Source organism: Musca domestica, unplaced genomic scaffold (genome assembly GCF_030504385.1).
Source record: "Musca domestica strain aabys unplaced genomic scaffold, Musca_domestica.polishedcontigs.V.1.1 1, whole genome shotgun sequence".
NCBI classification, from domain to species: domain Eukaryota; kingdom Metazoa; phylum Arthropoda; class Insecta; order Diptera; family Muscidae; genus Musca; species Musca domestica.
Genome location: NW_026712114.1, coordinates 49730179 through 49746902, shown reverse-complemented (window position 1 = coordinate 49746902; position 16724 = coordinate 49730179). Strand labels below are relative to the sequence as shown.

Below are 16724 nucleotides of genomic sequence, written 5' to 3'. Positions count from 1 at the left end.
TAACAGCTGACAAAGTGATTAGGTTGTTTTTTTTTTTATTTTCATCTCCATTGCTAATCTGTGTTCATCGTAATTGTGAGTGGTGGTTTGTTGGACATGTTGGTGTTGGATTGTTCGTGTTTGCCTGCACAGAAGAAAGTGATAGCGTATTCTTTCATTGCAGTGGCATGTGACATTGTCACCCACATTCAAATGAAGCTAAACGATCACAGATTAACACTTGGATTTTTTTGGGGTGGATTTATTTGCTGTAGTGAGTTCTAAAGTTATTTATTGCGACTAGGAGCTTCAAGTTGTTTAAGGAGGTCTGAGGGAAAATATTCCAACGGTTACAAATATTTCAATAACTAGTACAGGGTTGCCCATATTCGACGGAACTTAGGGCCCTTGGGCCCATTCCAATCGACGAGGCTTGTCCGCAGGCAACATTCTTTGCGTCAATTGAATTTTGTACGGGAACAAATGCAAATCAATGCGATAATCCCTTGTAAAGTGGACCGAGCCATGCCCAACTGCTGAGAACGTCGTTTTTGGGATGTTCTTGGGGACCTCTCAACACTGGCTCGATATTCTCGGCCGATCGCCTTGGTCGACTTTTATATGGCCTCTTCGGATTAGAAAGAGCCTTACCAGTCGAAAATTCTTCGTATAAATGCTTAATGGTGTTCTTAGAAGGTGCACTTCTCACATTTTTTAATGTTTTAAAAGCACGTTGAGTTTTCACAATTGACTTCTTGTAAATTTCAACTATTTCAGAGCGCTCGCGTGGCGTGTATTGGTTCATGGTAAAAATCTGCTTGGACTGACGCTTCAAACGCGATGCGACATCTCTGTCAAAAGTTATGGCGTTGCCAGATGGGTCCGTCGAATATGGGCAACCCTGTATATATTTATGTCAACACAAGAACTCTAGAAGTTTTAGATTTGGACCATATATTTAGCTGGGCATTGCCAATGATTAATAAAATAAGTAAAACTTGGTACGGAGGGGACAAACGTAGGGCGGGGCCGATTATAATATTTCCTATTATCGTCAGGAAAAATCTATACAACATTTCAGAGTTCTCTATATTCGCAATATCGAGTACTTTCCATACCTGTTTCTAAAACACATTCACAGCTATTAGATGCTTCTATACGCATGATAACATATTTAGTACCTTTTTGTACTTTTCGTTTTCTTTGGTACGAATATCGATAATATTTGTTGGTACATGTTTTTTGTTTAAAATAGCCAAACATATATACAACAAAGCGGAGAGGTAGCTCTACGCGGTCAATTTATAAGACTGCAAAAGTATATTTCATTACTTTTCATATTCTTTTAGTAAGAATTTCCAAAACCACCTTTTATGCATTTCAAATTTCCAGTTCCATTTATTTACCTATGAGAATCGGTTCAAGTTTAGATATTGCTCCCATATATATCAGTAACCAATTTCGGGTTAATTGTGCACAAAATGGTCAAAAATCAGTTCAAATGACCTAAATATTGGCACAACCGACCAAATTCAGTCTAGAAATAAGTAAATCAAATTTGGAGAAAATCGGTTCAGATATTGCTATAGCTCCCATATATATGTTTCATCCGATTTGGGAATTTAAGTCACTTTTAATCGTAATATGCACTCCACAGGAATGATATCTGGTACCAGATAACTTATGGGGCTCAAAAATACCTCTGTCAAATTTTATGGAGATCGGATCAGATTAGGATATAGCTCCCAGATATATCTTTTTCCGATTTAAGGTTTATTGTGCACCGTATAGCTAATATCAGCTCAATTGACTGAATTTTGGCACTTCCGACGGAAGCCATCCTAGAAACAAGTACTTAAAATTTTGTGAAAATCGATTCAGGTATAGCTGTAGCTCCCATATACATGTTTTATCCAATTTGGTGTCTTACTCCCTCATATGCGTGAGGGATATCAGATAAAGCTCAAAAATAAGTGTTTACAATTTCGTCCAAATCAGCTCAACTGTGGATATAGCTCCCAGATATAGGGTGAGATAAAAAACTGCAACAAAGTCAAACGCCATAATTTTTTACATTTTTTTTTTAAATTTTATTGAATGAAAACAAAAAATGTCGGAAATTGCATCAAATTTTAGAATTAGTTTAGATTTGTTCGAATTGCTCAGCTTTGGCACGAATTATGGCCCTCAAACGGCCAATGAAACCGTCACATGCTGCCCGAATGTTGGTCTGCGGTATTTTGGCCCAATCCCGGTATTTTACCACTTTGGTATTTTTTAGTGCCAACCTTGTTTTCCAAAATACTCCAGACACAATAGTCCAACGGATTGGTATCCGGAGATTTTGGTTTCCATTGTGCTCTGGAAATCAAGCGAGAAACCTCATTTTAAAACCATTCTTCGGTGGCGCGTGCTGAGTGCGATGATGCCAAGGCTTTAATACACCCTCCAGAATATTTTCGCGATAATATTCGGCATTTATTCGATTAATACGAGCGAAGAGCGACCATCGGCTGTTATGGCGGCCCACATCATCACTATGGCCGGCGCTTGAGTCCTGGTGGCCAACCGAAGATGCACATTTTCAGCTGACCTCTTTGGCAAGTAAACACGATAATTTTGGTTGTTTACAAACTGCTGGAGAACGAATGTTCCCTCATCGGAGAAAACTAAATTCGGCAGTTCATCACTTTCGGCCAAGCGAGGCAACTCTTTAGCTCTTTTCAGTCTATTTTCTTTCTGTTGTGGTGTAAATTCTTGCTTTTTTTGCAATACCAATGGCTTTACCCAGAGCTCATTTTTCAATATTTGCCGACTAGAATATTGCGATATGTTCAGCTCACGTGACATTTTTTTCTGGAAAATTCTCACCAAAATGCTTTTGATGATATAATGAGCTGTTACTGGAATAATTTTAACAGCTGTCGGACGAGTGGCATGTAAGTGAGAGCAGTCTGTAGTTGGTTGCTGTTTTTTCATCTTACCCTGTACACTCAAAATAATACCATTTGGGAATCTCTGTAATAATTCATTGAATTCTGTTCGAGTACCTCAACCAATGCCTACAGCGCAACAGTCTGGGTTTGTATATTTTATTGTTGTTGTGACAGAACAAGTAATAAAATAATTCAACTGGAATTTGTTGTTGTTATATGAATATTTAAGAAATGCAAATCTTATTAGATCGGTGCACATACTTACATACTGTAATCCAAATATAATTGAGGTGAGCTTTAAAAAGATCACCTTTCATTGAGTGAAAATCCCTTAAAATGTATGTATGTATGTGTTTTAAGTGTGAAAGTTGTTTTCACGTGACACATGAAAGGGGGAAAAGTGAATACTAAAGAAGATATTTTGTTTTAATAACATGTATAACTATATAAAAAAACTTAATAGAAAATGCTCCACTTTTTTCGAAGACAAACAAGCAATTCAAGATCAATTTGAAAATATTTATAAAATAATAGAACTATAACTCTAAAATAAAAACAAAATAAAATAAAATATGTGATCCAGGTGTGTGTGTGTGTGTGTATGTCTACTTGTATATAAATTATAGTTTACTAAAAATTAAAATTGCATTTTAATGCATACCCCATAAAGATTAGAGCGAGGGGAGATGTTGTAAGTATCTACAGGAAAATTGACAAAGCCCCATCATTGCACATCTTGAGTGCATGGGGGAAAATTACTCCCCAAACGCCCAGCTGCATTTGAAAGCATTTGACGTGTCACTTATTCATATTTCCAACGTGCAATTAAATATTTAAACAGTTGCAATAAACAGTGTGAAAATAAAAAAAGAAATATTATCTAAATGAGGTGAAAATCGACACTTCTCATAGGAATGTAAAATTGCATAGGTTTGTGAATTATCGTGTTGATGTAATAAGTGTTGTAAATGTCTAGTTGTCGTGTCTAGTAGAAAGTAGATGATTAGATTTTCACACTGTCGATTTAAAATAGAAGCACATATTGAAAAGTACTTTCTTTAGGAAATATTTATTTTATTCTAATTCTCTGTTTCCAAGGGTGAACAATTTAGTTCTTCAAAAGACAAATAGAAATGGGTTGTTTCTGAGAGAAATCATATATACAGGGTGAGATAAAAAATGCAACCAATTTCGCAACTGCTGTCATTTCTAAGCCACTCGTCCGAGAGCTGTTAAAATTATTCCAGTGACAGCTCATTATATTGTTTACACGCGTACAAAAGCATATTGGTGAGAATTTTCCAGAAAAAAGTTATTAGTGAGGGAATTCAAGCGTGATAGTGTGATTTCTTTATATTTGGCTGGAAAACCACAAGTGGCTATCGTTAGAGCACTGCAGCATTTAAATGTGAATAAATCTTTTGTGACTCGTACTATCGCTCGTTACTGTGATACTGGTAGCGTTACCCGGCGTCAAGGAAATGGACGAAAGTCAACAGCAACATCAGCAGAAATGGTTCGAAATGTAAAGAAGTGACTTGATCAAATCCCACGTCGTAGGTTGACACTAACAAATACCAAAATGTCGGTCACCTCAAGCAAGTGTTTCGCCGGGAATGGCCCAAAATACCGCAGATCAACATTCGGGCAGCGTCGGACGGTTTCATTGGCCGTTTGAAGCCCATGTGCCAAAGGTGACCGATTCGAACAAATCTAAACTTATTCTAAAATTTGATGCTATTTCCGACATTTTTTTTGCTTTCATTAATTAAATTTAAAAAAAAAAAATAAAAATTATGGTGTTAATAAAATTTGTGTTAAATAAAAGTCAAATTTTCCATTAAACCGCGAATATTCTTAATATCGGCGATATCACAAATAGACGAACAGGTCGATTCTGACCGTTACGTAGACGTCGATATTAAATATATTGGATATATATATATATCGAAGTATATACAATGTGTGTATACAAAGGAAGGGGATGTTAACTAGAATGCTTATATCTTCAGAATGGCTGGACCGATTTTGACAAATTTTGTCAATTCAGAATGCCCTCTTGGCATAAAAGTAGTAAAAATATGCCAATAAAGATGTTAATATAGATTTTGTAGTATTTTGTGACATTTTTTTTATTTTTTCATATTTTTTATCGCATGCGATTTTTTCAATTTGACTTATAATATTTTGTAATATTTTTTCACCTTACAACACAGGTTGGGGATATTAAATGCATATTGCAATTATCGTCCGGTCCTCACGAAAAGGGTAGGGTTGCGCTCAGAAGGGCTAGGCCTATTGTTTTCAAAGATGTCCGCAATATATTTAGGGGTTGAAATGGACCTACAACTAAAAATTTTCCTGATTTTGCATCCGTTGTAATGGTCATAAATAGAAACTAAAGGACACGAAATCTCGCATGAAGTTAGAGTTTAGGACAGTGGGTAGAATGGATCACTATTTCTGTCTGAAAAATACCAACATTACTTGCAGGTGATATCCGAAATTCACAAAAGGCGTACTTCTGGCTTTTTTATGCCGGTTTCGTTGACGAATATAGCCAAATATCGTAGACAAGAAAATCATATAGATAAGTCTAAATTTGGAGATACAGATTGGCCTCCTGCTTTTGGAGATGATCGCAAAATATTCAGGGGTTCACATGAACCAAAAACAGAGAAAAATTCATGATCACACAATTGAAGCCATTCGACACGCCTGAGAAGAGCGTTAAGGACAGGGAAGAATTCTAGCAATTTGGATGACCGTTGAATTATATTTAGCTGTAAAATGGACCACAACAACTAACAGCACGACGGAGTGCGTAAATATTGGGCAAATATCCCTGGTCAGAATGCTGAGGGTAATATCTGGGCTGTGCACCGCGAAATCTTCAAAAATGGATTTGGACATAAGGGGGCTTCTAACATATTGTAGTGTTGTAGGGTATCACATGGTCGGCCCCGCACGACCATAGCCTTTGCTTACTTGTTTTATCTCACCCTGTATAAGCTCAAATTGAATGGAATTCGGTACATACAACGAAGTTTAACCTGGAAGAATGCGTGACGAATTTGATGAAAATCGATTCAGATATAGCTATGGGTCCCATATAAATGCTTCTACCGATTTTTTATTAAGGTCCCTCGCACACCAAAAAAATGCAGTTCACAAAAAATACCTCAACTTTATTGATATGGATTCAGTTTTGGATATAGCTCCCATAATCATCATGTTTACTCTGCATCAAAAGTGTAATATCAGCTCAAATAGAATTGAATTTTGTGAAAAGTCCCTCCTTCAAATTTAGTGAAAATCGATTCGGAGTAGAATATAGCTTCCATTATTAGCTCCAAATCTCCTCAAAACATTTTTTTCCATAGTAGCCTTGTAATGTCAAAACATATACACAATTTGTTTATTTCTCTATCTAGACGAGCTAATGATCTGAAATGTGTTTGCAGTGAAAGGGAAACCAGATAGACTCTATCACACACTCTCCTATATGCGTCGCGTTTCGCCATTGGTTAAGCGGCTCATCAGGGATATTTGGTGTAGATGATTGCTTACAAGAGCCATTCTTTGGAAAGTAGTATGTATATATTTCGAGCTTATTGCAATTAAGCATATGCGAATTAAACACCAGAACCCATCCAAGTTCGACTCAAGATCTTTTAGTAAATCTTTTCACAGCAATACTTGTTTTTTGCAATGATGGATTTTTGTCCACAAGTACTATATTGCTTCCACAGAATACACCTGTTATAGTGCTGCTGTGGGAACGGGTTAATGGTTAATGGCTTTGAACGTTGAGACGCCAACTTCTAGTTGAAATCCCACAGCCAGGCTTGGCTGAATTTTTTATTTTTCCTTGTTAAGGCGAAAATCATATGTTTATGATTTATTTGTTTCTTTCTCTTTCGATACGACCTTAATGATCTGAAATGTGCTTACTGTGAAAATATACACAATTTATGTATATGTATGCATTGTGTTAAATAATGTATAAAAAAATTGGAAAAAATTTAAATTGTGTTGAAATTTAAATTCATATATAAAACAAGTAAGAAAAGGCTATAGTCGTGCGGGGCCGACTATGTTATACCCTACAACACTACAATATGTTACAAGCCCCTTATGTCCTAATCCATTTTGGAAGATTTCGCTTTTGAAATTAGGATTTTGACTAGTGAAATTTGCTCAACATTTATGGACTCGGTCGGACTGTTAGTTGTTGTAGTCCATTTTACAGATAAATATAATCCAATAGTCATCCAAAATGCTAGAATTCTTCCCTGTTCTTAACTCTCTTCACAGGCTTGTCGATTGGCTTCAATTGTGTGATCGGAAAAACATTTCTGTTTTTGGGTAATTTGAACCCCTAAATATTTTGCAATCATCTCCAAAAGCAAGAAGCCCCTCTGTATCTCCAAATTTAGACTCATCTAACAGAAATTCGCCTTTTGTGTATTTCGTATATCGCCTGTAAGTAATGATGGTATTTTGTGCACACAAAATTAGTGGTCCATTGTACCCGCTGTCCTAACTCTAACTTTATGCGAGATTTCGTATCCTTTGGTTTCTATTTGTCATCTTTATAACGGCTGCAAAATAAGGAAATTTTTTAGTTGTTGGTCCATTTTAACCCCCTAATATGTTGCGGACATCTTTCAAAACAATAGGCTTAGCCCTTCTGAGCCCAACCCTACCCTTGTGAAAAATTTCGTGAGGATCGGACGATATTTGCAATACTTATATAATATCCTCAACCTGTGTTGTTAGGTGAAAAAATATTACAAAATATTATGAGTCAAATTGGAAAAATCGCATACGATAAAAAATATGAAAAAATAAAAAAAATGTCACAAAATACTACAAAATCTATATTAACATCTGTATTAGCATATTTTTCTGCGATTTTTTTAGATTTTATACTTTTATGCCAAGAGGGCATTCTGAATTGACATAATTTGTCAAAATCGGTCCAGCCATTCTTGAGATATAAGCATTCTAACTAACATCCCCTTCCTTTGTATATACACATTGTATATATTTCGCTATATATAACCGATATAATTTACTATCGGCATCTACGTAACGGTCAGAATTGACCTGTTCGTCTATTTGTGATTTCGCCGGGATTAAAAATATTCGCAGTTTGGTGGAAAATTTGACTTTTATTCAACACAAATGTTGTGGCCTATTTCACCCAATAAATATTACCCGATGACCATCAAAATTGGAAGGCTTCTGCCCAGCCCTAAGCTCTAGCCCCATGCTAACTTCCGCTTTGATTGGTCTATAATTGCGACCTGTAGAGCAACTGCAAAATCAGGATTTTTTTCAGTTTTTGGTCCATTTCAACCCCTAAATATTATGCGATCATCTCCAAAAGAAATAGGGTTCTATTATGACCCTAGCCCCACCTCCATTCTAAATTTCGTGAAGATCGAGCCATAATTGCGACCTGTAGAGTGATTACAAATTAACATGGGCAGACGGGCAGACGGACGGACGGACATACATAGCAAGATCGACTCAGCTCGGCGAGATAGGAAGATCCATATATACTTTCCTATGTGGGAAACCAATATTTCGTGGTGTTACATAATTTTTGGCCCAATCAAACTTATAATACCCCCAACACATAGTGTTGTAGGGTATAAAAACCTTCTCAAATTGTGAACAAATTAATGGGATTCCATTCATTTATCTTCTAATTTGTATATTTCGCCTCCCCTACTGTGTAATTATTGTATTATTTACGTATTTACGTATGTAAAGTGGTGTAGGGTACCATACAGTCGGCTACCGGCGATTTTTATTGTTTCCTTGCTGTTAAGTGTTACTAAGTTTCTATTCCAAATAATTTTACATTTTAGATGTTAATAATGTCAATACACATTTTTTGTTTACAAATGCTCAGTAAACATAAACGAATTATGATAATTTTACTAACAGAATCATAACAATTAACTTTTCTAGTCTTCCTATTAGTATCAGTTGGATTTTTTAAAACCATGCACAAATATTTTTTAAGTTATTATCAAAAATATTTGGATTAAAACAAATCCTAACGGTATTTTTAAATCTGAAAAAAGATAATATAACTTCGGAAAATACCCAAAAACCTGAAAACAACTCATTATTCCGATATGAGAAACTAAAACGTTAATGATTTTTTTTTATAAAAAAACATCCCACATTTTTTAAGTTCCACTGCATATGAACGGAACGTGACTAAAACGTGTTGTTATTAAATCATGACAAATCAGAAAATAAAACTTATTATCTTGTCAGTGAGGTATAAAAAAACATTCCGATTATAACTTCTTGCAAAGGGTATTTATATTAGCGTGTTTCTCCGGCGTGATTAAGAAATGTAGGCTAAAATACGATAACAAAAATACATTTATGAGAAATGTTGTCTTTCTGTATAATTTTTGATGTTATTAAATTTTATTATATTTTCAAAAATATTAAATACAATTTCGCGATAATTTCATTGCGTATAATGTTGTCTTAGGGATCTCATTTGTTTAATGTAGCCACTCTAGTAAACAAAATATAAAGCTTTTATAGCAATAATATTTTTAAATTATATACTCTCGCCGTCAAGATTGAATGTGCTATTGCGGTTTTTCGAGATAGATTTTAAACTAATCGTTTTTAAATAATTTTACAGTTTTCAATCTTTTTTTAAACTGAACGAGAAACAAAATTAATCCAAAAATTCAATGAAATAAAGCCTTAAAATTTTTAAAACTTTCAAAAGTTCATATTTACAGTTGAGTGATTATAATGACACTATTCAAAATAATTACCGGAAAAACTCAGTAGATTTTAAAAATAGATGTATAGTTGTTACGAAAAGTAACCTAAGTTAATACTTACAAGTAACGTGAAACTTTGTTTTAGGCAGACATTTTGAAAATATGAAATCTTGCTGGTCCGGTTCACGTTGCCGGCCGTACTTTTAGTCTTTAATGCGATTTTGTAAAGCATAATAAATCACAGATCTGACTTATGTAAGCGGCATAATTGTTATTATAATTAATGACTCCACAGTAATTTCTAAATAGAAATCAATATTCATGGCAAAAATTAGAAAGATATTCCTCTACCGTCGGTTTTAAATATTTTGAATAGCCTGATCTTATATTTCAGTCATAGGCTTTAATTTCAGTGTAAAAACCTCTATAATTGCCCCATGTGAAAACTCAGCTCAATTTTTGGTATTGTAAAGAGCTTAACAACATTTTCCATTCAAATGAACTGTAATTTGAAATTTGTATTTTCTAACGTTTAGAATATCGTGCTGCGTGGTATTTAGTTTTGTCTACCTCATAATTGAGGGCAGAATGATTTCAGAATAGTCAAAGATAATTACTCTTTTACTCCCATTGCCGTAAGAATGGAATTCATTTTTATACCCTACAACACTATGTGTTGGGGGTATTATAAGTTTGATTGGACCAGAATTTATGTAACACCTCGAAATATTGGTTTCCCATATAGGAAAATAAATATGGATCTTCCTAGCTCGCCGAGCTGAGTTGATCTAGCTATGTGTGTCCGTCCGTCCGTCTGTCCATGTTAACTTGTAATCACGCTACAGGTCGCAATTATGGCCTGATCCTAACGAAATTTTGTACGAAGGTGGGGTTAGGGTCAGAATAGAAGCCTATTTCTTTTGGAGATGATCGCCAAATGTTTAGGGGTTGAAATGGACCAAATACTGAAAAAATGTCGGATTGGGATAAGATGAGGGTCAGAATAGAAGCCTACTCTTTTTGGAGATGATCGCTATATATTTAGGGGTTGAAATGGACCAAAAAGTGCAAAATTGTCAGCAGGTCATAATTATCGCCCGATCCTCACGCACATTTGAATGGGGGTTACCGGACATTGCAAACCCAAGCAGTTTTGGATGGCCATCCAAAAATATTCAATGTGTGAAATAGTTTGCCAACTTTTGTAGACAAAATACGAAAATGACCATTCCAGTGAATTTTTGGAGAATTCACAAATACAGGAAAGACCCACTTCTGACTATTTCGTTAACGCTGATTTCGTTGAAGAATATAGTCAAATGTCTGTATCTCATATAGATGCGTTTCAGTCAAAAACCAATAATGTTAATCTTTTGCCACTTCTGAGAGATTATAGGTCTTTGGGAAATATTAGTTCCAGCTCTAGGAAGACCATTCACGAGCAACATCTTCAAATAAATTGGAAATGAGCAAATTAGTTAAAGTTGCTATTATTCGAAAATTAGAGAACGAAACCTGAATTCTTTCGAGTATCTCGCCTATATAAACTGTATCGTTGATTATAGTGTTGTAGGGTATTCAACGGTCGGCCCCGCTCGACTGTAGCCTTTGCTTACTTGTTTAACATTTAAATTGTGCGTTGGAGACCCCACAAAGTCCATATTTTTCATCCGAATGAATGAGTCCCAGTTTGACATTTGGAGTTTACTTCATATAGACGTACATCCCAAATCTACGTTCCCAACCAATATTCTCTAGAAAGTGGCCTTAACGGTATAAACATTTCCATCTTTCTCCACTTGTTATGCTTTCGTTCTACCTGAACGAAGTAGCATAACCATGTAAGGTAGTGTTGTCCGTTACAACAAGGCACGTTCGACGAAGGGGTTTTTGTTGTAACAGACAAAACCAACTTACATGGTTATGCTACTTCGTCCAGGTAGAACGAAAGCATAACAAGTGGATAAAGATGTAAATGTTTATAAGTGCGGTTGTAAGATTTAGAAGATTTTCCAAAACAATTTTAGTTTTATTTAATTCTTTGTTTCCTCTTCTATTGAGCTTACGATCTCGTCACTTGGGTAAAAAAAAATGTTTTTTGTTATAGAAATTATTTTTAAAGTAACTTCTGGGGAGAATATCCTAGACAAAAAACAATGGAACTGATGAGGAGTGGTTGCTCTTTTCGAAACCTAGGTATTCCCTGCCTTACCCCCTGGTAAACATTACGACATCCCCACTAATAAACAAACTTTGTTGTTATAAAAACAACAATAAAAGGATTAAGCCTGACAATTTTGCAACAACTAAAAACAAAAAATATCGAAAATAGAATCAAATTTTAGAATATGTTTAGATTGATCACCTTTGGCGAGAATTATGGCCTTAAAACTGCCAATGAAACCGTCACACGTTGAACGAATGTTGTTCTGCGGTATTTTGGCCCATTTCTGGCGAAGCGCTTGCTTGAGGTGATCGACACTTTGGTATTTTTAGTTTCAACTTTGCTTTCCAAAATACTCCAGACGCAATAGTCCAACGGATTGGTATCCGGAGATTGTGCGCTGGAAATAAAGCGGGGAACCTGATTTTGTAACCACTCTTGGGTGACGCGTGCTGAGTGCGATGGTGCTGAGTCCTGTTGGAATGTCCAAGGTCTGGGGCCAAGGCTTTAATACACCCTCCAGAATATTTTCGCAATAATATTCGGCATTTATTCTGATGCCACGGCCGATTAATACGGCTGTTATGGCGGCCCACACCATTACCATGGCCGGCGCTTGAGTTCTGGTGCCCAACCGAAGGTGCACATTTTCAGCTGACTTCTTTGGCAAGTAAACACGATCATTATGTTTGTTTACAAACTGCTGGACAACGAATGTTTTCTCATCGGAGAAAACCAAATTCGGCCGTTCACCATTTTGGGCGAAGCGAAGCAACTCTTTAGTTCTTTTGAGTCTATTTTCTTTCTGTTGCGGTGTAGGTTCTTGCACTTTTTAGAATTTCAATGACGTTACCTCGAGCTCATTTTTAAGTATTTGCCGAATGGAATATTGCGATATGTTCAGCTCACGAGCCATTTTTCGGCCGGTTTCGATGAAGTCGCCTCTTTACTTTTCGAACCATTTCAGTTGATGTTGCTGTTTTCTTTCGTCCACTTCCTTGACGTCGAGCTACGCTACCAGTATCACGGTAACCAACGATGGTACGAGACACAAAAGATTTATTCACATTTAAATGCTGGAGTGCTCTAACGATAGCCACTTGTGGTTTTCCAGCCAAATATAAATAAATCACACTATTACGCTTGAATTCCATTAAGAATAACTTTTTTTCTGGAAAATCCTCAACAAAATGCTTTTATACACTTGCAAACAATATAATTAGCTGTCACTGTATTAATTTTAACAGCTGTCGGACGAGTGTCTTAGAAATGACAGAAGTCTGAAGTTGGTTGCGGGTTTTGCATCTCACCCTGTATATCCGATATCTAGGTTATTAGCATCACTGCAGTAGTCAGAAGTGACTTTTTAATGTATTTGTGATTTCGCTAGAATTAAAAATATTCGCGGTTTAGTTAAAATTTTCATTTTTTTACAAACGAAATATGCTAAATATTGGCCGATGATCGTTTTAATTGGTATGCTTCTGTCAAGCCCCAAACTCTAACTCCAGGCAAACTGTCCCGTCGATTGGTCTATAATTGTGGCCTGCAGAGCAACAACAAAATCAAGATTTTTTTTCTTTTTTTGGGCGCATTTCCCCCCTTCATATTTTGCGATCAGCTTAAAAACCTTAGGCTTCTATTCTGACCCTTATTGCTTCTATTCGCATAATTGCGACATGAAACTTGATTACAAATTAACATGGACAGACGAACATACATAGCTTGATCGACTCAACTTGCGAGATAGGAAGATCTGTATATAGTTTCCTATGTCGGGGCCAAATGCGAGGTGTTACATAATTTTTGGCCCAATCAAACTTATAATACCCCCAACACATAGTGTTTTTGGGTATAAAAATAATTTCAAATATCAGAATATTATTCTTGGATTTAGATAGTTAAATTTCATAATCTCAGTGATAAGAAAAAAATTTGGATATTTGTTCCATGTCATACCAAATCGATATAAAAACTTTGAATGCAACTTCGAACTTAAGCTTGACACCTACGATATGTAGATGTTATTTCAAATTACGGAAGCATTAATTTAATCGTCCGTTTTATGGGAAACGCCCATTACAATAGTGTTTACTTACATGCAATTTGTTAAATAATTATTGTCAAATAACACAATTCCCAAATGTTGAAAAAATAACAACACCTTTTCGCATCACACAGTCTGTGATTTTGAATGCTTTATTTAAAAACAATTATTTAAAGCACTAATTATCGAATTAAAAAAAGATTTTGTAATTATCTTAAAATTTCACTAAAAAAATTATACGATTTAACTAAATCAAATCATTATTATTATTGATAACCGTTTCAAAGAATAATAAAATGTGTGTGTGTGTGATTTGGGTTTGAGTTTTTTCAGTGTGCATTATTTGTGTCGTGTTGGATGTCTATGAATGGGGATGAGAAGGTGGAGGAGGAGTATTATGCTGCTGCCTTAAGTCTCTCTTTTTCATTAAAACTATGAACTTTTGCTCGAAGCTGTAGAACGTTTGGCCACTTTTCCAGCGGTGCCATTTTTCTTTGCAGCGGAACTTGTCTCATTGTCATTGCTGTTTAGGCCCGGACGTCGGGGTGGCATGCGTTCGTTAACGGCATCCAAACCCTTGGCTTCGGCAAATGAGTGAATTTCTGGTGTGGCGCCCAGACCTTGTAGAGCTGAAATGAAAGAAAATTAAAAAAACATTGTTACTGTCATGAAATTTCTAATGATAAATTGCTTATTGTAAATTATTATATGAACTGTCATAAACATGCAAGTTTCAAGTATTTCACGTGATTATACAACACGTGTATAAGTGTAATTAATTCTTGATTCGTTTTATGCAATTCATGCAAGTTTATCGTTTTAATTGCCCACCACTTGCATGGGTCTTTGGTGAAATAAAACAAAGCAACAACATAAAGATTATTGCCTGTCTATATCAATATTTACAAGTTTTTTTTTTATAGAATTAAATGACATTTAAATGTCGGGTACAGCTGTCAAGTCAGAACTTACCGCTTCTCAATGAGTCTCGGCCACCGGATAGAGCACCCACGGGTAAAGCACCGGTCGGTGTAAGTCCTTTCAAAGCCAGTACAGATTCAGACTCCTCTCTATGAAAAGTAGAGGAAAACCATAAAACAAACGGAATTAGTTATAAGATGAGTAGTTACGGACTTTAATGGTGTATTATTTTATTATTTTTAAATCGTTATTTTAAAGAAAATATAATTCTATCTATGATGATTTTTTTAAATAATGTTATGTTACACAGTGCTACAGGGCATTATTATTTGTTTGTGCATTTGTTTACTTCTGTTTTGGTGTTTCAGAGTTAAAACCGTGTTTCACATGAGTTTACACAAAATACTTCAAGAAAGCATCATTTTAGAAGATATCCATTGTGTATGGTTAGGTCAATATAAAAAGACCCTAAAAAGTTTGACCTAAGAACCAAAAACCCATTGGGTATTTGAACCACTTAACAAATGCTATCGTCTACATTTGGAGTTTCCCACTTCCATCCCATGAATTCCACTTTGCTATGTTTGTATACCACATTCATAACAGTAACACTGTGCGACAGCAAAAATGCATTGGTTTTTCTGGGTCACATCGATTGATTTTAAAACGGTAAATTTAGAGAAAATCCGTGCATAACATCTATTTTTAACAACGGATTTCTATTATTTTTGGGAGGTACCGTTATATGAAGGATATATGAAGTTGCATCTGTGATTGTCGCTAAAATCACCAAAATACCGCATATAGAGGGGTACCGTTATATGGGGGCTATACGAAGACGTGGACCTGTAAAGACAATTTTCGATCACCAAAATACCAAAAATAGGGAGGTACCATTACATGGGGCTATACCAAAGTCCTGCAGACATAATATACATTTTGGTAAAATGTAATCAACCTACTTCAATTCGGAAGGACGGAATTCGCTGAATCGACATAGAATTTAATACTGATCGAGAATATATAAATTTTGTGGAGTCTAAAATTTATACTTCGAGGTGTTGCAAACGGAATGACAAACTTAATATACCATCCCTGCTATAGTAGAAGGTATAAAAAGTTAAAAAACAAAAAAATACAAATCGTTTATTTCTCAACCAATTTCTCAACCCATTTTTAGCAATAAATAAATAATACGATTGTTTTATTTAACTTTCAGATTTTGTCAGATTTGTATGTTATGCCCAATATACTGAAGTGACTTCGCTCCAATTTGTTAATTCTATGGTGCTAGTGACATAGAATATGTTTTTGTTGTTTGGGATTGATAAGGATATAATTGAGGGGTGTTCAATAATGTTGCCTGCATTGTCTTCTGGGTATAATATTAATGTCCAAAAATTTAAGGCCTTTGCACTGGAAACGGCTAAAGAGTTAACAAATAGATATCCATGGCACTATCATTCACCCACAGTTATAAACATTTTAATACATATAAATTTGTCATTGTATCGATTGGAGAATTATAGGAGGTGGCCGTGGAGTCTAGAAACAAAGATATAAAAAAGTTTCGACTAAATCATACCCGAAAAAATTATTAATCGTCTTCTTCTGAGCTCTGACCCTTTTATAATGTTACCAATCAATAAAAAATCTATATTATTAAAATCTGCATTTGATTTACTTGAATAACACTGAAATTTATAAATATCCATTAGTAACATTCATTTAATTTAATATTGAATTGTTTATTTTGTTTACAAAAAAATAATCACATTTGGAATTTTGATTTGTATAAAAAATACTTCTATTTTTGGAGGTACCTTTATATGGGGACTCTACCTGAAGGCGGGCCGTTCCAAATAATTTTCAGTAAGACTATTTTTTAGCTCTTTAGAACGTAA

General features: G+C 35.2%; 1 protein-coding gene across 6 annotated transcripts in view; it reads right to left on the bottom strand.

Moving 5' to 3' along the window:
- Positions 1–14025: 14025 nt before the first annotated feature.
- LOC101900422 (serine/threonine-protein phosphatase 2B catalytic subunit 1) overlaps positions 14026–16724 on the bottom strand; it is a 75334-nt gene continuing 72635 nt past the window's right edge. For all 6 annotated transcript variants that reach the window (XM_059123740.1, XM_005179548.4, XM_059123722.1 and 3 more), the window contains 2 exons: positions 14872–14969; positions 14026–14528 (listed from right to left, as the gene is read on the bottom strand). In XM_059123740.1, coding sequence (XP_058979723.1) covers positions 14332–14528; positions 14872–14969 — 295 coding nt within the window. In that variant the 3' untranslated portion in view covers positions 14026–14331. The remainder of the gene's footprint in view (positions 14529–14871; positions 14970–16724) is intronic.